The 23,035-nt window shown below is 42.0% G+C and overlaps 1 protein-coding gene across 1 annotated transcript; it reads right to left on the reverse strand.

Annotated features, from left to right (window-relative positions):
* Positions 1–1,990: 1,990 nt before the first annotated feature.
* LOC125598837 lies at positions 1,991–10,488 on the reverse strand. The gene is made up of 2 exons (XM_048772587.1): positions 9,054–10,488; positions 1,991–2,964 (listed from the first exon to the last, which is right to left on the reverse strand). Exons 1-2 carry the CDS (start codon positions 10,486–10,488, stop codon positions 2,345–2,347), a joined length of 2,055 nt encoding a protein of 684 aa, XP_048628544.1. The 3' UTR covers positions 1,991–2,344.
* Between the last annotated feature and the right edge of the window lie 12,547 nt (positions 10,489–23,035).

Consider the following 23,035-nt stretch of genomic DNA (forward strand, 5'->3'; position numbering starts at 1 on the left):
ATCGCGATGTAAGAAGCTTGATTTTGATACATATAGTAATGGAGAATCACTAGGAAGTTGAATAAATTTCATAGGAGTTAGGATGAAGAAGCTATCCCACTTTCAAATCAGGTGATCCCATTTTTCCGGTTTGGGAATATGACAGCTTCTTTGTCATTCTAATCAAACCAGGATGAATCGCGATGGAAGAAGCTTGATTTTGATATATAAAGTAATGGAGAATCACTAGGAAGTTGAATAAATCTCATAGGAGTTAGGATGAAGAAGCTATCCCACTTTCAAATCAAGTGATCCCAGTTTTTCTGTTTGGGAATATGATAGCTTCTTTGTCATTCTAATCAAACAAGGATGAATCTTGATGTAAGAAGCTTGATTTTGATACATAAAGTAGTGGAGAACCATTAGGAAGTTGAATAAATCTCATAGGAGTTAGGATGAAGAAGCTATCCCACTTTCAAATCAGATGATCCCAGTTTTCCTGTTTGGGAATATGACAGCTTCCTTGTTATTCTAATCAAACCAGGATGAATCGCGATGTAAGAAGCTTGATTTTGATACATAAAGTAATGGAGAATCACTAGGAAGTTGAATAAATCTCATAGGAGTTAGGATGAAGAAGCTATCCCACTTTCAAATCATGTGATCCTAGTTTTCTTGTTTGGGAATATAACAGCTTCCTTGTCATTCTAATCGAACCAGGATGAATCGCGATGTAAGAAGCTTGATTTTGATACATAAAGTAATGGAGAATCACTAGGAAGTTGAATAAATCTCATAGGAGTTAGGATGAAGAACCTATCCCACTTTCAAAATCAGGTGATCCCAGTTTTCCTGTTAGGTAATATGACAGCTTCTTTGTCATTCTAATCAAACCAGGATGAATCGTGATGTAAGAAGCTTGAATTGGATTCATAAAGTAGTGGAGAACCATTAGGAAGTTGAATAAATCTCATAGGAATTAGGATGAAGAAGCTATCCCACTTTCAAATTAGGTGATCCTAGTTTTCCTGTTTGGGAATATTACAGCTTCCTTGTCATTCTAATCAAACCAGGATGAATCGCGACGTAAGAAGCTTGATTTTGATACATAAAGTAATGGAGAATCATTAGGAAGTTGAATAAATCTCATAGGAGTTAGGATGAAGAAGCTGTCCCAGTTTCAAATCAGGTGATCCCAATTTTCCTGTTTGGGAATATGACAGCTTCTTTGTCATTCTAATCAAACAAGGATGAATCATGATGTAAGAAGCTTGAATTGGATACATAAAGTAGTGGAGAACCATTAGGAAGTTGAATAAATCTCATAGGAGTTAGGATGAAGAAGCTATCCCACTTTCAAATCAGGTGATCCCAGTTTTCCTGTTTGGGAATATGACAGCTTCCTTGTCATTCTAATCAAACCAAGATGAATCACGATGTAAGAAGCTTGATTTTAACACATAAAGTAATGGAGAATCACTAGGAAGTTGAATAAATCTCATAGGAGTTAGGATGAAGAAGCTATCCCACTTTCAAATCAGGTGATCCCAGTTTTCCTGTTTGGGAATATGACAGCTTCCTTGTCATTCTAATCAAAACAGGATGAATCGCGATGTAAGAAGCTTGATTTTGATACATATAGTAATGGAGAATCACTAGGAAGTTGAATAAATTTCATAGGAGTTAGGATGAAGAAGCTATCCCACTTTCAAATCAGGTGATCCCACTTTTCCTGTTTGGGAATATGACAGCTTCTTTGTCATTCTGATGAGATCCTAGGATGATGCTCTGGAACAGATGGGATAATCCTTGCAGAAACGAATCAAAAGACTCAAGTTTCTCAAGGTATGTGGATCGAATGGTGACACAAGAGGCTGCGGAAAGGCTCCTTGATACTCCTAGGCAATAGATTGGATATGACACACCAAACTAGAGCCCTTAGTCTCTGGATATTACACACCAGAAGTTGGATATTACACACCAACACTCAATCAACTCGACAAGCAAGAAGAAAAGAGAAAACAAAGGTTTTTGATAAAAAGATGGATACTGATACAAGGGGCCACGACCAGAATATAAAGGAGAAGCCTTGTACATGCACAAGGTCTCGAAAATACAAGGGAAATAAAGACAAAGGCTCCCTTGGAAACACAACAAAGACTAGAGTTTTTCGAAAACTAAATAACATAAAAGCATAGCTTAAAATATAAGATAAGGTCTTCATGTGGACAGACCAAGATCAATCATCTAGGAGATAGGAGAAGTAGACTTGTGGCCTCGTTAAAAACCTTCCTTTGGAAAACCCAGTGGGACAAAACCAAAGGTTAGGAAAAGAGCACACACAAGCTACTTGCCTAGATGATGATCAGCTTGAAGGTGGAGTAGCTTGAATGATGGTTAAGGTGTCTTGGATGATCAAGCTTCGGCCAAGACTAATGTATTCTTCTTGTTTCCAAATGTTCTTCAAGGTTGCATCCTCAGCTACAAGCTCTTCAGGTTCAGGTTCATGCTTCCAGTCCTTGGTGCTTTCCATGATCATATCATCCCCTCCCACTTCAAAAAGATTTGTCCTCAAATCTGTGTTACCTGCAATAGAAGGGACCAAGTCAGTAACATCAGAGTTTATAATCAGATTACACTTACCTTGCAAGCCTCTTTGATAGGCATTGTCGCTGACTGGTTCTATTATATAGAAGGGACTGATCCATTTGGCTCTCCTTACTCCTGAGGCATTACTTAAACCTGATACATTGAAACAAGATAAGTGAACACAAGCAAAAACATCATAGAGTAAGAGTATTATCCCAAAGTTGTATTTTATCGGTTTTGGCTTGTATGCTGCATCTGGAGGTGCTTCTTTGATGAGGATGAAGCAAGTGACGTCATGATGTCTCTCCTGGCTTAGATCAGGCGGCTTGAAACGTTTGTCTTCCTCACGCTTGTTCTTTCTCTTTGCATTCTTCAAAGCTTCCATATAATCTGCACATTGTTGAGTTGAGCTGAATATATATGTATGAAGAGCTAAGGAGTTGAAGAGGAAAGGAGATGAGGAAGCTTGAGAGAGTTTAGGGAGAGCATGGTACGGACGTCCGTACAAGGCCGTACAAGCCGTACAGTCCGTACCATCCAGCATCGACCAAGACTTACCTTGCATCAGCCAAGTAACACGGTAACTAAGGTAAAGGGAAGGAACTTACCTTGAGGCATCAGACCGTTTAGGGATAAGGTAGAGCGCGCCTTGACAGGCTGGAACAGCTGGAAAGGCAAGAGCATCTCGGTCCAAGATGCCAGATACTCCGCGCATGTGGAGAAGCTAATTGGCTAGTCCAAATGAGCTTATCCTCTCCTGATTGACCTCACATGCTTTAGTCTTCTCTTGATTTCGAAAACCCTTGTATGCTCTCTCTATATATTGTAACTCATCAACCCTAATGAAGATTATGCAGTTTGAGTCTCTCTAATCTCTTAGACACTATGCTTTTCTCTTAGACACTAAACGGCTCTATCTAGTCTCCTAATCTTTCACAAACTTCTCTTAATCACTTCCTAAACACTCTCTTTATTCTGTTTACTCTAAGGATCTCTTAATCTCATATGGTATCAGAGCCAGGTTCATTTGAATCTGGGGTTTGATCTTTAGAGAGTTACAAGCTAAACGTCTTTGAAGCTACACGCGAGTAGTCTTGAAGGTGTTGAAGCTGTGGTCCGTTCTAGTTGAAGCTGTGCTACGTTCTGTTGGTTTGCGTGATTCTAGACTCAAGGTTGGTGTGTACGAAATCCAAGATCCAAGTTTTCAAGTCAAGCAAAGATGGAACATGGGATGAACATGAGGATGAAGGTAGCGGTTACTTTCAAAGGTAGCAACTACCTTGTGTGGTCTCGGATGGTGAAGACTGCTGTGGGAAGTAAGGGTTTGTGGGGGCACATCACAACAGGGGAGGCTCCGAAACTCATTACTCAGGGAGGAGATCAAGAAGAGGTCTCCAATGAAGCGGCTGTGGAGAAATGGCAACAAGAAGACATGCTGGTGATGACGGTTCTACACGCATCCTTGGACCCAGCTATCTTGGATGCCTACAGCTACTGTGAATCAGCCAAGGAGCTGTGGGACACGCTGAAGAAGGTGTATGGGAACACTTCCAACCTCAGCCGTGTGTTTGAAGTGAAGCTAGCGATCAACCGTCTTGCACAAGAGGACATGGAGTTCACTAAGCACTTGGGGAGGTTCAGGTCCTTATGGTCAGAGCTGGAGATGCTGAGGCCGAGCACAACTGATCCAGATCAGCTGAATGAGAGGCGCGAGCAAGACAAGGTCTTTGGGCTGCTTCTCACACTGAACCCGGCCTACACCCAGCTCATCCAGCACATGTTAAGGTCAGACAAGCTTCCGGACCTTGAGGAGGTGTGTGCACAAATCCAAAGGGAGCAGGGATCCATGGGTTTGTTTGGAGGTAAGGGGGAGCTCTCTCTTGCCAATCAAGCAGCTCATGAGGATTCAACCGAGGCTCCACAAGCAAACAAGGCATCTCACGGGAAGTACGAGGACAGGAAGTTCAATGGCAACTGTGATCATTGCAAGAAGCATGGTCATAAGAAGAGCCAATGCTGGATACTGCACCCACACCTCAAGCCGGCCAAGTTCATGAAGGAGCGTGAGGGAAGGGCAAATGTGACTGAAGGTTCAAGCGGAGCTGGCACCAGCAAGATCAGTGAAGTGGATGGGCTTGGAGGCAATGATGGGAATGGGAAGTCTCTGGTGGCTTACACAGGCGCCTCAAGCTCCCGCAGCAATGATGACTACATCAAGAGATCAGACCTTGATGCCCTCTTCAAAATGCTAAAGGAAAACGGTAACACTTACGGTTATTCCTTTGGAGCTTCTATGATTGCATATAAGGATGATCACTTGATTAGAGAACTAGTAGAACGGTTAGAAGCTAGGAATGAGTATAGGCATGCTTACATTGCTAGAACTGATAAGATGCATTCATCACTTAGTAATCTATGCCATAATGCTAAACGAGTAGGTAAACCATTGATTGTTGATTCTGGTGCATCACATCATATGATAAGTGATGAAAACTTGATTAAGGATATAGAACCTACACATGGGCATGTGATGATAGCAAATGGGGATAAGATACCCATTAGAGGAATAGGAAAGCTTAAGCTGTTTAACAAAGAATCTAGAGCTTTTTACATGCCTGAATTCACATCAAACCTATTATCAGTGAAGAAATGTACTAATGATTTACAATGCAATGTTATCTTTAGTCCTAATGATGTGAAGTTTCAGGATATTGAGAGCAGCAGGTTGATTGGGAAAGGGGTGACTAAGGGAGATCTCTATATGCTTGAAGAACTCACTTCTGTTCCTGATTATAGTTGCTCGTTTACTTCTGCTTCTTTGTTGAATAAAAATGCATTGTGGCATGCTAGAGTAGGACACCCTCATGTTAAAGCTTTGAACTTAATGGTACCAGGTGTTGTGTTTGAGAATAAGGATTGTGAAGCTTGCATTTTAGGCAAGCATTGTAGAACTGTGTTTCAAAAGTCTACTACTGTTTATGATAATTGCTTTGATCTAATTCATTCAGATGTATGGACTGCCCCTTGCTTATCTAGAGATAGTTATAAGTATTTTGTCACATTCATTGATGAAAAATCCAAATACACCTGGTTAACCTTAATTCAGACCAAAGATAGGGTACTTGATGCATTTAGGAATTTTCAAACTTATGTAACTAACCATTATCATGCTAAGATTAAAATTTTGAGATCAGATAATGGAGGAGAGTACACGAGTCATGCATTCAAGCAACACCTATCACAACATGGGATTCTACATCAAACAAGCTGTCCTTATACTCCACAGCAAAATGGAGTGGCTGAGAGGAAGAATAGGCATCTCATGGAAGTGGCAAGGTCACTTATGTTTCAGAGTAATGTTCCAAAGAGATTTTGGAGTGATGCGGTTGCCACTGCTTGTTACCTGATAAACAGAACTCCAACCAAAGTTCTGAATGAGAAGGCTCCATTTGAAGTTCTGAACAGGTACAAGCCAGCTCTTGATTACTTGCGAGTCTTTGGATGCCTATGCTTCGTCCTCAAACCAGGAGAGATGATCAACAAGCTAGAAGCAAGAAGCACTAAGGCTGTGTTCATAGGATACTCAGCTACACAGAAAGGATACAAATGCTATGATCCTATAGCAAGGAGAGTTCTTGTATCTAGAGATGTGAAGTTCTTGGAAGATAGAGGATACTATGAAGAAAAGAATCAAGAAGACCTGAAGGACTTAACATCAGACAAGGCCACCACCTTGCGGATCATTCTTGAAGGTCTTGGAATCAGTACATCCCAGGATCCGAGGAATCACGCAACTACACCTCCTGAAGTTGGTTCACCATCCCACCTTGATCATGAGGGAGGAGAGGAGCATGAGGAGCCTATGCAAGAGGCCAACCAAGATGAAGGAGGAGTAGAGAATGAAGGAGAAGAGAGCATAGGCTCGGATGGTCATGGACATGATCATGGTGTGACACAAACACCTTCTCAAGATGAAGTGGTAGAAGAACAACAGGAAGAAGAACCAGTTGTGCAGCCACTAAGAAGGAGTACAAGGATAAGGAAGGATCCTTCCAGTTGGGTAAACACGAGAGTGTACTACAATGCCCAAGCTGTGGAGCATCCTTCTCAAGCCGTGTGCTCCTTTGCTCAATATCCAGAAGCACATTGCGCGTTCATGGTAAACTTGGATGAGAATCACATCCCAAGAAGCTATGAAGAAGCAATGAAAGATAAAGAATGGAAGGAATCAGTTGGAGATGAGGCAGGAGCGATGATCAAGAATGATACATGGTATGAGAGTGAGTTACCAAAAGGGAAGAAGGCTGTGACTAGTAGATGGATATTCACAATCAAGTACAAAGCGGATGGAAAGGTTGAGAGGAAGAAGTCAAGACTAGTTGCAAGAGGGTTCACTCAAACTTATGGAGAAGATTACATAGAAACCTTTGCACCAGTAGCTAAACTCCACACAATCCGGATTGTACTAAGCTTGGCTGTGAATCTTGGATGGGGGTTATGGCAAATGGATGTGAAGAATGCGTTTCTACAAGGTGAACTTGAGGATGAAGTGTATATGCATCCACCTCCAGGCCTTGAACACTTAGTAAAGAGTGGGAATGTACTGAGATTGAAGAAAGCCATCTATGGACTGAAGCAATCACCAAGGGCTTGGTACAACAAGTTGAGCACTACTCTGAATGGCCGAGGCTTCAAGAAGTCTGAACTAGATCACACTCTCTTCACTCTCACGACTCCCTCAGGTATGATTGCTCTCCTTGTGTATGTTGATGATATCATTATCACAGGGAGTGATAAGGAAGGTATCATAGCAACCAAGGAGTTTCTTAAATCCATGTTTGAGATTAAAGACTTGGGAGAAATGAAATACTTCCTTGGAATTGAGATATGTAGATCCAAGGAAGGTTTGTTCATGTCCCAAAGGAAATATACACTTGATCTTTTGAAAGGTGCAGGTGCTTATGGAGGCAAGACAGCAAGGATGCCTATGGAGGATGGCTACAAAGTCCCACGAGAGGGGGAGATTGAAGACAGCAAACCTTATCAGGATCCTAAACTCTATAGAAAACTAGTTGGCAAATTGATTTATCTTACTATAACTAGACCTGACATCTGCTTTGCTGTGAATCAGGTGAGTCAACACATGCAAGTGCCTAAGGAACATCACTGGCACATGGTGGAGAGGATCTTGATGTATCTCAACGGCTCACCTGATCAAGGAGTATGGATGGGCTGCAATGGAAGCACTGAAGTGGTGGGATATTGTGATGCGGATTGGGCTGGTGATAGAGCAGACAGGAGATCAACCACAGGCTATTGCACATTCATTGGAGGCAACTTGGTGACTTGGAAGAGCAAGAAGCAGAAGGTAGTGTCATGTTCAAGTGCAGAAGCCGAGTATAGAGCCATGCTGAAGCTCACCAACGAGTTGGTATGGATCAAAGGCATCTTGAAGCACTTGGAGATCGATCAAGCAACTCCAATGACAATGCATTGTGACAATCAAGCTGCCATCCACATTGCATCCAACTCGGTGTTTCATGAGAGGACCAAGCACATTGAAGTTGATTGTCACAAGGTGAGGCAGATGATTGTGCTAGGGGTGATCTTGCCATGTTACACAAGGAGTGAAGATCAGCTAGCGGATGTGTTCACCAAGGCTGCAAGACAGAAGACAATGGAGTCCATTCACATCAGGTTGGGCCTCATTGATCTTGGGAAGAGAAGGAGCTAATCCCCTTAGCTGCAAGGTCTTTACTCTTTTTCCCTCATCAAAGTTTTATCCCATTGGGTTTTCTTTGGTGAGGTTTTTAATGAGGAAGATCTTGTGGCTGTCCAAGCTTAGACTTATACAAAGCTAAGCTTGAGGGGGAGTGTTGAGTTGAGCTGAATATATATGTATGAAGAGCTAAGGAGTTGAAGAGGAAAGGAGATGAGGAAGCTTGAGAGAGTTTAGGGAGAGCATGGTACGGACGTCCGTACAAGGCCGTACAAGCCGTACAGTCCGTACCATCCAGCATCGACCAAGACTTACCTTGCATCAGCCAAGTAACACGGTAACTAAGGTAAAGGGAAGGAACTTACCTTGAGGCATCAGACCGTTTAGGGATAAGGTAGAGCGCGCCTTGACAGGCTGGAACAGCTGGAAAGGCAAGAGCATCTCGGTCCAAGATGCCAGATACTCCGCGCATGTGGAGAAGCTAATTGGCTAGTCCAAATGAGCTTATCCTCTCCTGATTGACCTCACATGCTTTAGTCTTCTCTTGATTTCGAAAACCCTTGTATGCTCTCTCTATATATTGTAACTCATCAACCCTAATGAAGATTATGCAGTTTGAGTCTCTCTAATCTCTTAGACACTATGCTTTTCTCTTAGACACTAAACGGCTCTATCTAGTCTCCTAATCTTTCACAAACTTCTCTTAATCACTTCCTAAACACTCTCTTTATTCTGTTTACTCTAAGGATCTCTTAATCTCATACACATGACTCTTTTGGCAAAAACAAGTGCATCATATCTGTGTAATCAATAAAAGAACTCTTGAAAACATGATTAGTTACCTTAGCATGCTCACCTGGTCGCCATAGATAGGATTGAGATGTTCTACACTCAGAAAAGTTCAGACAAAGCAAACACAGAATCACCCGTCTTGTAGAACCCATAACTCTTTCATTTGAGAAGCTTTGGACATGATTCCAGTTCGACGTGAGACCCTGATGAGTGTAGTTTCCATTGCAGTTGAGTTTGTTGCTTAATTCCTTCTGGTTGCTGAGATATGATCCTCGGACTGCTCCTATGTCAGAGTTGGCGGCTAGACAGCTTCCAAGATTTGATTGTTGCATCTCCAACTTTGCCAAGGATCCATTCTTGATACTCTGATCATTACAATAGCCTCTCCTTTCGAAAAGTATAGCACTCAAAACTGTTTGACCTGTACCAATAGAAAGCAAATCAGGTTTCATGCGTTTCTTTGAATCTAGATAATTACCTCGGGTTGGTTTATTTGGAGATTGATGTAGACTGAGTCCATCTGGTGGTTTCTCCTTGATTTGAGAAGAAAACATGAGTTTTCCTCCTATTCCAGTAATCACTTCACCATTTACTCTAATGAAATCTCCATCTCCACTCTTGATTTGACAATCTCTGAAATGGTATTGAAGCTTCTGAAAATCTGGTGGCTTCCACACCTTGACATGATCAAGAAGCAAGGCATTTTGATCAGCTTCCAACTCCTTATTACCCAAGCTGGTTCTAGCACGAGCAGAGCACTCTCCAATGATGATAAGTGTGCTGTCATATGCTCCAGGTTTCCACAAGTAGATCTGTAACCTTCCAGCCCAATCTGATATAAGCAGCTCACAGAATTTGGCTAAACCGATATGTTTTGCGGAATTGACAATATCTTGATGATCAGGTGGCCATTTGCTGTGTTTTCCGGTTTGTTGGATCCAGGAAAGAGTGGGTAACATTCTCCAATTGGTTTCGTAGTGAAACTCTTGCTGAGCTGAGACGTGCATCCCTTTAGCTTCAGAGGGTAAAAGATCACCAAAAACAATTGTTGTTGCTGCCGATTTCTTCTCAATCACTAAGGGATTGTTCCTGTGATTCCACAACTCTCCTCCAGGCTCAAATACAACATGTTCCATGCCCAGTTCGTGTCTTGAAAGCTCTACTGCTCTGGTCTTGTTCCAGACAAAGGGATTGAACAGAAAAATACCCAAGAATGTCTTTTGGAAATCACACGGGTCAAAGACAATCAGTTGTCTCTTTTTGCAAGCTGTCTGTGGTTCCCTGGGTGTCTCTTCTGGTACTATGGCTTGTTTGAAAGGAACCATGACGTTCTGAACAGGCTGCTCATCTTTCTGAATGGCAGCTGATGATTCTTTGGCTTGATCTCCTTGAATAGATGATATGATCATGGACCGGCACAAGGATGGAGATAAAGAGTTCAAAGACCAATCAAGGGAAGAAGATGATGCCTTAGTCATTCCACCAGGTCCCATCACTCGCGCCAAAGCTAGAAGACTCAAAGAAGCTGTTGGAAGTCTACTTATGATCTCATGGAAGCAAGAAGACGGTCTTGATGGACGTTTGATCAATCAAGACACTCTTATCACCATTCAAGCAATGGTTTCAAACTGATCATCATCTAAGCAAGTGCTTGTGTGTGCTCTTTTCCTAGCCTTTGGTTTTGTCCCATTGGGTTTTCCAAAGGAAGGTTTTTAATGAGGCCACAAGTTACTTACATAAACCTTAGATGATGTATCACGGTTCCACCTTAGGTTATTTTTAAACTATGGTTTTTATTTCATGTTTTAAAAACTCTTTTCGAATTTGAATAAGTCTTTAGTCTTTGTTGTAGTTCCAAGGGAGCCTGTTCCCTTTAATGATCTCGAGAATATGGAGCCTGTTCCATACTTCTCTATATAAGTGTGTTTGCGTTCTCTCTTTTAAACACAATCCTTTTTCTACAAATCTATCAGATTTCTTTGTTCTCTCTTTACTTCTCATCAAGTCTTGAGTGAATCTCGTTGGTGTGTCATATCCAACAACTAAGGGTGTCTATTTTGGTGTGTAATATCCAAGCTAGTCATCTAGGAGTATCAAGGAGCCATTCCGCAACTCTTTGTGTCACCAAACGATCCATCACCTTGATAAACTTGAGTCTCTGATTCGTTTATACAAGGATCTATCCAATTCAATCCAAAGAAGCATCCTAGGAGTTCATTAAGTGGTATCAGAGCTGCTTTGGATTGGGAAGTTTTCGATTTCTCTTCTGTTTCAAATAAACTTTTCAACTTCTTTGATTACCATTGATAGATCTGCGATCTGTTGTTGTTTCTCGTATCATCTGAGTAGCATATCACCTGATTGCTAATCGTCTGTGTTGAATCCTATTAGATCTAAGTGTTCTTATCATATTTTGAATCAAACTCATCCGATCCGTGTGAAGGAAGTAATCGAATCGCTTGATCTGTCGAATCACTTGCTGAATAACTTGATTTGTGTTGTTTCTGTGATAGATCTGTTCTTATTTGTCTTGAATCTGATCTGCATAAATCCAAAATTGATAGATCTAATCTTAGTCTTGTCGATTTGAATTCTCTAATCCGTGATCTGCAAGTTTTCTATCTTTTGAATCTTTTGAAAGTTGTTTCCGCGTCGACTAATTGTTCTGATTTGATTCTTGTGAACATCTTACTTGTTTGAGTGTTTTCTGAATCAGGTACCATGGTGAGAGAGTCGGAAGATGAAGCAGAACTCGTGAGACAGAACAAGTTATTGAGAGATCAGATGACTGAGCAATTAAACCAAACGATGATCACTACCGTTGCTGATATGATCAAGAGCAGTATGAAGGAACTTCGCGATGAAATAAGGCAAGAGATAAGGCAAGCTACGGGCCAAGGTCATAGCAATGAGTCTAGACGAGAAAGACGTGATGAAACCCCGAGAGAGCATGCTGAATCACAAGAAACAGACCACTACTATGAGCGTAACCGAGCCACGCACAGCAGTTCCTCTTCTAGAGATAGTAGAAGGAGACATAGAAGAGATCATGATGAAAGGAGAACTTACAGAGATGATCTTGCTGGTTTAAAGCTGAAGATACCTCCTTTCCATGGCAAAGTTGATCCGGATGCTTACTTGGAATGGGAAAAGAAGATGGAGTTGGTGTTTAACTGTAAGCACTACACCAATGCCCAAAGGATTCAGATAGCAGCAACTGAGTTCCATGACTATGCGCTGAGTTGGTGGGACCAGCTTGTGACTACCAGGAGACTTAACCAAGAGTATCCCGTTGAAACATGGCACGAGATGAAGGCTCTCATGCGTAAAAGATTTGTGCCAAATCACTATCATCGCGACTTGCACCAGAAGTTAAGAAGACTCACCCAAGGATCTCGATCTGTTGAAGAATACTATCAAGACATGGAGCTGTTGATGCTGAGAGCTCGTGTTTCTGAAGATAAAGAAGCTACTAGGGCTAGGTTCTTAGGAGGTCTCAACCGAGAGATACAAGATAATGTTGAGATGCAGCACTATGTGGAGATAGAAGAGATGCTTCACAAAGCTATACTAGTTGAGCAACAAGTTAAGAGGAAGGGCCATTCTCATTCTCGTTACAACACCAGACTTCAGGGAACTAAAGAAGAAAAGTCTAGCTATCAAAAGGAAAGCAAACCGCAACTGAAAGAAGACTCAAAGCCAAATTCCTTTTACAGCAAGGATAAAGGAAAGGCCGAGGTTTCAAGTGCAAGAGCTAGAGATGTTAAGTGCTTTAAGTGTCAGGGTAGAGGCCATTATGCAAATGAGTGCACCAATAAAAGAATCATGATTCTTCTTGAGAATGGAGAGTATGAATCTGAGGATGAGCTTTCAGAGTCTGAGTGTAAGGCGCTTATTGAAGAAGAATATGAAGAAGAACCCGTGAAAGGAAGGTTATTGGTGGCTAGAAGAACTTTGAGTTTGCAAAGTAAAGCTGAAGAGCAAGAACAGAGAGAGAATCTATTCTACACTCGGTGCCTTGTGCAAGGAAAGGTCTGTAGTCTTATCATTGATGGAGGAAGTTGTGTGAATGTAGCTAGTGAAACTATGGTAAAGAAGCTTGGCCTCCAAGTACAGAAACATCCAAAGCCCTACCGGCTTCAATGGTTGAATGAAGAAGGAGAAATGAGGGTTTCTAGTCAGGTTTCGGTTCCCATTGCAATTGGAAGGTATGAGGATGAGGTTCTCTGTGATGTACTGCCTATGGAAGCTGGACATATCCTTCTTGGTCGGCCATGGCAATCAGATAGACGAGTGATACATGATGGCTACACCAACAAGCACACGTTTGAGTTCAAAGGAAAGAAGACTGTGCTGGTTCCTCTAACACCAAAGGAAGTTCATCAAGATCAACTGCAGCTACAAAAGAAGAAAGAAATAGACCTCAAACCTGAATCAAAGAAGCAGCATAGTCTCTATGCCAAATCGGGTGAAATCAAAAGAACTCTCAATGCTCATCAATCTATTCTTTTACTTATCTTTAAAGAGTCTCTTTTGAATGTTACTGACCCAACACCGGTATATCCGAGTGAAATTAAGTGTCTTTTACAGGAATTTGAAGATGTATTTCCTGAAGATAATCCAATTGGTCTTCCACCTCTTAGAGGGATTGAGCATCAGATTGATTTTGTTCCTGGTTCTACACTTCCAAATAGGCCAGCTTATAGGACTAATCCCGTGGAGACTAAAGAACTGCAAAAACAAGTTGAGGAGTTGATGGCAAAGGGGCATATCCGTGAGAGCATGAGCCCATGTGCAGTACCAGTGCTTCTTGTGCCTAAGAAAGATGGAAGCTGGCGCATGTGTGTTGATTGTAGAGCCATCAACTATGAGATTAAGAGATCCTTAGAGTAAACAGAATAAAGAGAGTGTTTAGGAAGTGATTAAGAGAAGTTTGTGAAAGATTAGGAGACTAGATAGAGCCGTTTAGTGTCTAAGAGAAAAGCATAGTGTCTAAGAGATTAGAGAGACTCAAACTGCATAATCTTCATTAGGGTTGATGAGTTACAATATATAGAGAGAGCATACAAGGGTTTTCGAAATCAAGAGAAGACTAAAGCATGTGAGGTCAATCAGGAGAGGATAAGCTCATTTGGACTAGCCAATTAGCTTCTCCACATGCGCGGAGTATCTGGCATCTTGGACCGAGATGCTCTTGCCTTTCCAGCTGTTCCAGCCTGTCAAGGCGCGCTCTACCTTATCCCTAAACGGTCTGATGCCTCAAGGTAAGTTCCTTCCCTTTACCTTAGTTACCGTGTTACTTGGCTGATGCAAGGTAAGTCTTGGTCGATGCTGGATGGTACGGACTGTACGGCTTGTACGGCCTTGTACGGACGTCCGTACCATGCTCTCCCTAAACTCTCTCAAGCTTCCTCATCTCCTTTCCTCTTCAACTCCTTAGCTCTTCATACATATATATTCAGCTCAACTCAACACTCCCCCTCAAGCTTAGCTTTGTATAAGTCTAAGCTTGGACAGCCACAAGATCTTCCTCATTAAAAACCTCACCAAAGAAAACCCAATGGGATAAAACTTTGATGAGGGAAAAAGAGTAAAGACCTTGCAGCTAAGGGGATTAGCTCCTTCTCTTCCCAAGATCAATGAGGCCCAACCTGATGTGAATGGACTCCATTGTCTTCTGTCTTGCAGCCTTGGTGAACACATCCGCTAGCTGATCTTCACTCCTTGTGTAACATGGCAAGATCACCCCTAGCACAATCATCTGCCTCACCTTGTGACAATCAACTTCAATGTGCTTGGTCCTCTCATGAAACACCGAGTTGGATGCAATGTGGATGGCAGCTTGATTGTCACAATGCATTGTCATTGGAGTTGCTTGATCGATCTCCAAGTGCTTCAAGATGCCTTTGATCCATACCAACTCGTTGGTGAGCTTCAGCATGGCTCTATACTCGGCTTCTGCACTTGAACATGACACTACCTTCTGCTTCTTGCTCTTCCAAGTCACCAAGTTGCCTCCAATGAATGTGCAATAGCCTGTGGTTGATCTCCTGTCTGCTCTATCACCAGCCCAATCCGCATCACAATATCCCACCACTTCAGTGCTTCCATTGCAGCCCATCCATACTCCTTGATCAGGTGAGCCGTTGAGATACATCAAGATCCTCTCCACCATGTGCCAGTGATGTTCCTTAGGCACTTGCATGTGTTGACTCACCTGATTCACAGCAAAGCAGATGTCAGGTCTAGTTATAGTAAGATAAATCAATTTGCCAACTAGTTTTCTATAGAGTTTAGGATCCTGATAAGGTTTGCTGTCTTCAATCTCCCCCTCTCGTGGGACTTTGTAGCCATCCTCCATAGGCATCCTTGCTGTCTTGCCTCCATAAGCACCTGCACCTTTCAAAAGATCAAGTGTATATTTCCTTTGGGACATGAACAAACCTTCCTTGGATCTACATATCTCAATTCCAAGGAAGTATTTCATTTCTCCCAAGTCTTTAATCTCAAACATGGATTTAAGAAACTCCTTGGTTGCTATGATACCTTCCTTATCACTCCCTGTGATAATGATATCATCAACATACACAAGGAGAGCAATCATACCTGAGGGAGTCGTGAGAGTGAAGAGAGTGTGATCTAGTTCAGACTTCTTGAAGCCTCGGCCATTCAGAGTAGTGCTCAACTTGTTGTACCAAGCCCTTGGTGATTGCTTCAGTCCATAGATGGCTTTCTTCAATCTCAGTACATTCCCACTCTTTACTAAGTGTTCAAGGCCTGGAGGTGGATGCATATACACTTCATCCTCAAGTTCACCTTGTAGAAACGCATTCTTCACATCCATTTGCCATAACCCCCATCCAAGATTCACAGCCAAGCTTAGTACAATCCGGATTGTGTGGAGTTTAGCTACTGGTGCAAAGGTTTCTATGTAATCTTCTCCATAAGTTTGAGTGAACCCTCTTGCAACTAGTCTTGACTTCTTCCTCTCAACCTTTCCATCCGCTTTGTACTTGATTGTGAATATCCATCTACTAGTCACAGCCTTCTTCCCTTTTGGTAACTCACTCTCATACCATGTATCATTCTTGATCATCGCTCCTGCCTCATCTCCAACTGATTCCTTCCATTCTTTATCTTTCATTGCTTCTTCATAGCTTCTTGGGATGTGATTCTCATCCAAGTTTACCATGAACGCGCAATGTGCTTCTGGATATTGAGCAAAGGAGCACACGGCTTGAGAAGGATGCTCCACAGCTTGGGCATTGTAGTACACTCTCGTGTTTACCCAACTGGAAGGATCCTTCCTTATCCTTGTACTCCTTCTTAGTGGCTGCACAACTGGTTCTTCTTCCTGTTGTTCTTCTACCACTTCATCTTGAGAAGGTGTTTGTGTCACACCATGATCATGTCCATGACCATCCGAGCCTATGCTCTCTTCTCCTTCATTCTCTACTCCTCCTTCATCTTGGTTGGCCTCTTGCATAGGCTCCTCATGCTCCTCTCCTCCCTCATGATCAAGGTGGGATGGTGAACCAACTTCAGGAGGTGTAGTTGCGTGATTCCTCGGATCCTGGGATGTACTGATTCCAAGACCTTCAAGAATGATCCGCAAGGTGGTGGCCTTGTCTGATGTTAAGTCCTTCAGGTCTTCTTGATTCTTTTCTTCATAGTATCCTCTATCTTCCAAGAACTTCACATCTCTAGATACAAGAACTCTCCTTGCTATAGGATCATAGCATTTGTATCCTTTCTGTGTAGCTGAGTATCCTATGAACACAGCCTTAGTGCTTCTTGCTTCTAGCTTGTTGATCATCTCTCCTGGTTTGAGGACGAAGCATAGGCATCCAAAGACTCGCAAGTAATCAAGAGCTGGCTTGTACCTGTTCAGAACTTCAAATGGAGCCTTCTCATTCAGAACTTTGGTTGGAGTTCTGTTTATCAGGTAACAAGCAGTGGCAACCGCATCACTCCAAAATCTCTTTGGAACATTACTCTGAAACATAAGTGACCTTGCCACTTCCATGAGATGCCTATTCTTCCTCTCAGCCACTCCATTTTGCTGTGGAGTATAAGGACAGCTTGTTTGATGTAGAATCCCATGTTGTGATAGGTGTTGCTTGAATGCATGACTCGTGTACTCTCCTCCATTATCTGATCTCAAAATTTTAATCTTAGCATGATAATGGTTAGTTACATAAGTTTGAAAATTCCTAAATGCATCAAGTACCCTATCTTTGGTCTGAATTAAGGTTAACCAGGTGTATTTGGATTTTTCATCAATGAATGTGACAAAATACTTATAACTATCTCTAGATAAGCAAGGGGCAGTCCATACATCTGAATGAATTAGATCAAAGCAATTATCATAAACAGTAGTAGACTTTTGAAACACAGTTCTACAATGCTTGCCTAAAATGCAAGCTTCACAATCCTTATTCTCAAACACAACACCTGGTACCATTAAGTTCAAAGCTTTAACATGAGGGTGTCCTACTCTAGCATGCCACAATGCATTTTTATTCAACAAAGAAGCAGAAGTAAACGAGCAACTATAATCAGGAACAGAAGTGAGTTCTTCAAGCATATAGAGATCTCCCTTAGTCACCCCTTTCCCAATCAACCTGCTGCTCTCAATATCCTGAAACTTCACATCATTAGGACTAAAGATAACATTGCATTGTAAATCATTAGTACATTTCTTCACTGATAATAGGTTTGATGTGAATTCAGGCATGTAAAAAGCTCTAGATTCTTTGTTAAACAGCTTAAGCTTTCCTATTCCTCTAATGGGTATCTTATCCCCATTTGCTATCATCACATGCCCATGTGTAGGTTCTATATCCTTAATCAAGTTTTCATCACTTATCATATGATGTGATGCACCAGAATCAACAATCAATGGTTTACCTACTCGTTTAGCATTATGGCATAGATTACTAAGTGATGAATGCATCTTATCAGTTCTAGCAATGTAAGCATGCCTATACTCATTCCTAGCTTCTAACCGTTCTACTAGTTCTCTAATCAAGTGATCATCCTTATATGCAATCATAGAAGCTCCAAAGGAATAACCGTAAGTGTTACCGTTTTCCTTTAGCATTTTGAAGAGGGCATCAAGGTCTGATCTCTTGATGTAGTCATCATTGCTGCGGGAGCTTGAGGCGCCTGTGTAAGCCACCAGAGACTTCCCATTCCCATCATTGCCTCCAAGCCCATCCACTTCACTGATCTTGCTGGTGCCAGCTCCGCTTGAACCTTCAGTCACATTTGCCCTTCCCTCACGCTCCTTCATGAACTTGGCCGGCTTGAGGTGTGGGTGCAGTATCCAGCATTGGCTCTTCTTATGACCATGCTTCTTGCAATGATCACAGTTGCCATTGAACTTCCTGTCCTCGTACTTCCCGTGAGATGCCTTGTTTGCTTGTGGAGCCTCGGTTGAATCCTCATGAGCTGCTTGATTGGCAAGAGAGAGCTCCCCCTTACCTCCAAACAAACCCATGGATCCCTGCTCCCTTTGGATTTGTGCACACACCTCCTCAAGGTCCGGAAGCTTGTCTGACCTTAACATGTGCTGGATGAGCTGGGTGTAGGCCGGGTTCAGTGTGAGAAGCAGCCCAAAGACCTTGTCTTGCTCGCGCCTCTCATTCAGCTGATCTGGATCAGTTGTGCTCGGCCTCAGCATCTCCAGCTCTGACCATAAGGACCTGAACCTCCCCAAGTGCTTAGTGAACTCCATGTCCTCTTGTGCAAGACGGTTGATCGCTAGCTTCACTTCAAACACACGGCTGAGGTTGGAAGTGTTCCCATACACCTTCTTCAGCGTGTCCCACAGCTCCTTGGCTGATTCACAGTAGCTGTAGGCATCCAAGATAGCTGGGTCCAAGGATGCGTGTAGAACCGTCATCACCAGCATGTCTTCTTGTTGCCATTTCTCCACAGCCGCTTCATTGGAGACCTCTTCTTGATCTCCTCCCTGAGTAATGAGTTTCGGAGCCTCCCCTGTTGTGATGTGCCCCCACAAACCCTTACTTCCCACAGCAGTCTTCACCATCCGAGACCACACAAGGTAGTTGCTACCTTTGAAAGTAACCGCTACCTTCATCCTCATGTTCATCCCATGTTCCATCTTTGCTTGACTTGAAAACTTGGATCTTGGATTTCGTACACACCAACCTTGAGTCTAGAATCACGCAAACCAACAGAACGTAGCACAGCTTCAACTAGAACGGACCACAGCTTCAACACCTTCAAGACTACTCGCGTGTAGCTTCAAAGACGTTTAGCTTGTAACTCTCTAAAGATCAAACCCCAGATTCAAATGAACCTGGCTCTGATACCATATGAGATTAAGAGATCCTTAGAGTAAACAGAATAAAGAGAGTGTTTAGGAAGTGATTAAGAGAAGTTTGTGAAAGATTAGGAGACTAGATAGAGCCGTTTAGTGTCTAAGAGAAAAGCATAGTGTCTAAGAGATTAGAGAGACTCAAACTGCATAATCTTCATTAGGGTTGATGAGTTACAATATATAGAGAGAGCATACAAGGGTTTTCGAAATCAAGAGAAGACTAAAGCATGTGAGGTCAATCAGGAGAGGATAAGCTCATTTGGACTAGCCAATTAGCTTCTCCACATGCGCGGAGTATCTGGCATCTTGGACCGAGATGCTCTTGCCTTTCCAGCTGTTCCAGCCTGTCAAGGCGCGCTCTACCTTATCCCTAAACGGTCTGATGCCTCAAGGTAAGTTCCTTCCCTTTACCTTAGTTACCGTGTTACTTGGCTGATGCAAGGTAAGTCTTGGTCGATGCTGGATGGTACGGACTGTACGGCTTGTACGGCCTTGTACGGACGTCCGTACCATGCTCTCCCTAAACTCTCTCAAGCTTCCTCATCTCCTTTCCTCTTCAACTCCTTAGCTCTTCATACATATATATTCAGCTCAACTCAACATCAACAACATCACTGTAAAGTATCGCCATCCTATTCCTAGATTAGATGATATGCTTGATGAATTGCATGGTTCCTGCATATTTTCTAAGATTGATTTGAAAAGTGGATACCATCAGATTAGGATGAAAGAAGGAGATGAATGGAAAACTGCATTCAAAACTAAACATGGTCTTTATGAGTGGTTAGTCATGCCATTTGGATTAACCAATGCACCTAGTACATTCATGAGATTAATGAATCATGTTCTTAGATCATTCATTGGCATATTTGTTGTGGTATACTTTGATGACATCCTTGTATACAGTAAGAGCTTTAATGATCATATAGGACATCTTAGAGCTGTTCTTGATGTGCTTAGAAAGGAATCTCTTTTTGCTAACCTTAAGAAGTGTACTTTTGGAACGGATCACTTGGTTTTTCTAGGCTTTGTTGTGAGTGCAGATGGAGTAAAGGTAGATCAAGAGAAGGTGAAAGCAATACAAGAGTGGCCGATTCCTAAAACCATCAGTGAAGTGCGAAGCTTCCATGGATTAGCTGGCTTCTACCGACGGTTTGTAAACGATTTTAGCACCATAGCCGCTCCATTGACTGAGGTGATCAAGAAAGAAGTTGGATTCAAATGGGGAGAAGCACAAGAACTTGCCTTTCAATGCCTAAAAGAGAAGCTTACTAATGCCCCTCTTCTTATACTTCCTGATTTCAATAAAACTTTTGAAATTGAATGTGATGCTTCAGGAATTGGAATTGGTGCTGTTCTTATGCAGGAGAAGAGACCCATAGCATATTTCAGTGAGAAACTAGGAGGAGCGACTCTCAACTATGCTACTTATGACAAGGAACTCTACGCTTTGGTGAGGGCTTTGCAGACATGGCAGCATTACCTATGGCCCAAGGAGTTTGTCATTCACACTGATCATGAGTCTCTCAAGTACCTTAAAAGCCAAAACAAACTCAGCAAGAGACACGCAAGGTGGGTTGAGTTCATTGAGACATTTCCTTATGTCATCAAGTATAAACAAGGTAAGGAAAACATAGTTGCTGATGCACTATCCAGAAGGTATGTTCTCTTGAACACTCTTGATGTTAAGCTATTAGGATTTGAGCAGATTAAAGTAATGTATGAGAATGATCCTGAATTTAAAGATGCTTATAAGTCTTGTGAGAAATTTGCTGCTGGACATTACTTTAGGCAGGATGGATTTCTTTTCTATGATAATAGACTTTGTGTGCCTAATTGTTCTTTGAGAGATTTATTTGTTAGGGAATCTCATGGAGGAAGCCTCATGGGACATTTTGGTGTCGCAAAAACTCTCAAAACCTTGCAGGATCACTTCTACTGGCCGCGGATGAAAAGAGATGTGGAAAGACTCTGTGAAAGGTGTGCAACTTGTAAACAAGCTAAGTCCAAAGTCCAAAACCATGGTTTGTACACGCCTTTACCCATCCCTTATCATCCTTGGAATGATATCTCTATGGACTTCATTGTTGGATTGCCTAGAACTCGTACTGGTAAAGATTCAATCTTTGTGGTAGTTGATAGATTTTCTAAGATGGCACACTTCATTGCTTGTCATAAAACTGATGATGCATTGCATGTAGCTAACTTGTTCTTTAAGGAGATTGTGCGTTTACATGGCATGCCTAAGACTATTGTATCTGATAGAGATACTAAGTTCCTAAGCTACTTTTGGAAAACTCTCTGGTCTAAACTAGGCACTAAGCTATTATTTTCTACTACTTGTCACCCACAAACTGATGGTCAGACTGAAGTAGTTAATAGAACTCTTGGTACACTCTTGCGTGCAATTATAAAGAAGAACTTGAAATCATGGGAAGATTGTTTGCCTCATTGTGAATTTGCATATAATCATGCTGTGCATTCTGCTACTAAGTTTTCTCCATTTGAAATTGTTTATGGGTTCAATCCCATCTCTCCTTTGGATCTAATACCTTTACCTGAGTGTGAAAGAGTTAGTCTTGATGGCAAGAAGAAGGCAGAGAAGGTACAACAACTTCATGAACAAGCAAGGCGCAACATAGAAGAGAAGACTAAGCAATATGCCAAACAAGCAAACAAGGGGAGGCGTGAAAGAGTCTTTGAAGTGGGTGATCAAGTCTGGATTCACCTAAGGAAAGAAAGATTTCCTAATGAGAGGAAATCCAAGCTCATGCCAAGGATTGATGGACCATTTGAGATCATAAAGAAAATCGGCAACAATGCTTACAAGCTGGATCTCCAAGGAAGGTATGATGTGAGCAATAGTTTTAATATCACTGACTTGGTTCCTTATTTTGCAGATGAGCCAGATTTGAGGACAAATCCTTTTCAAGAGGGAGGGGATGATATGATCATGGACCGGCACAAGGATGGAGATAAAGAGTTCAAAGACCAATCAAGGGAAGAAGATGATGCCTTAGTCATTCCACCAGGTCCCATCACTCGCGCCAAAGCTAGAAGACTCAAAGAAGCTGTTGGAAGTCTACTTATGATCTCATGGAAGCAAGAAGACGGTCTTGATGGACGTTTGATCAATCAAGACACTCTTATCACCATTCAAGCAATGGTTTCAAACTGATCATCATCTAAGCAAGTGCTTGTGTGTGCTCTTTTCCTAGCCTTTGGTTTTGTCCCATTGGGTTTTCCAAAGGAAGGTTTTTAATGAGGCCACAAGTTACTTACATAAACCTTAGATGATGTATCACGGTTCCACCTTAGGTTATTTTTAAACTATGGTTTTTATTTCATGTTTTAAAAACTCTTTTCGAATTTGAATAAGTCTTTAGTCTTTGTTGTAGTTCCAAGGGAGCCTGTTCCCTTTAATGATCTCGAGAATATGGAGCCTGTTCCATACTTCTCTATATAAGTGTGTTTGCGTTCTCTCTTTTAAACACAATCCTTTTTCTACAAATCTATCAGATTTCTTTGTTCTCTCTTTACTTCTCATCAAGTCTTGAGTGAATCTCGTTGGTGTGTCATATCCAACAACTAAGGGTGTCTATTTTGGT

This window comes from Brassica napus, unplaced genomic scaffold, assembly GCF_020379485.1.
Source record: "Brassica napus cultivar Da-Ae unplaced genomic scaffold, Da-Ae ScsIHWf_1759;HRSCAF=2389, whole genome shotgun sequence".
Classification (NCBI taxonomy): domain Eukaryota; kingdom Viridiplantae; phylum Streptophyta; class Magnoliopsida; order Brassicales; family Brassicaceae; genus Brassica; species Brassica napus.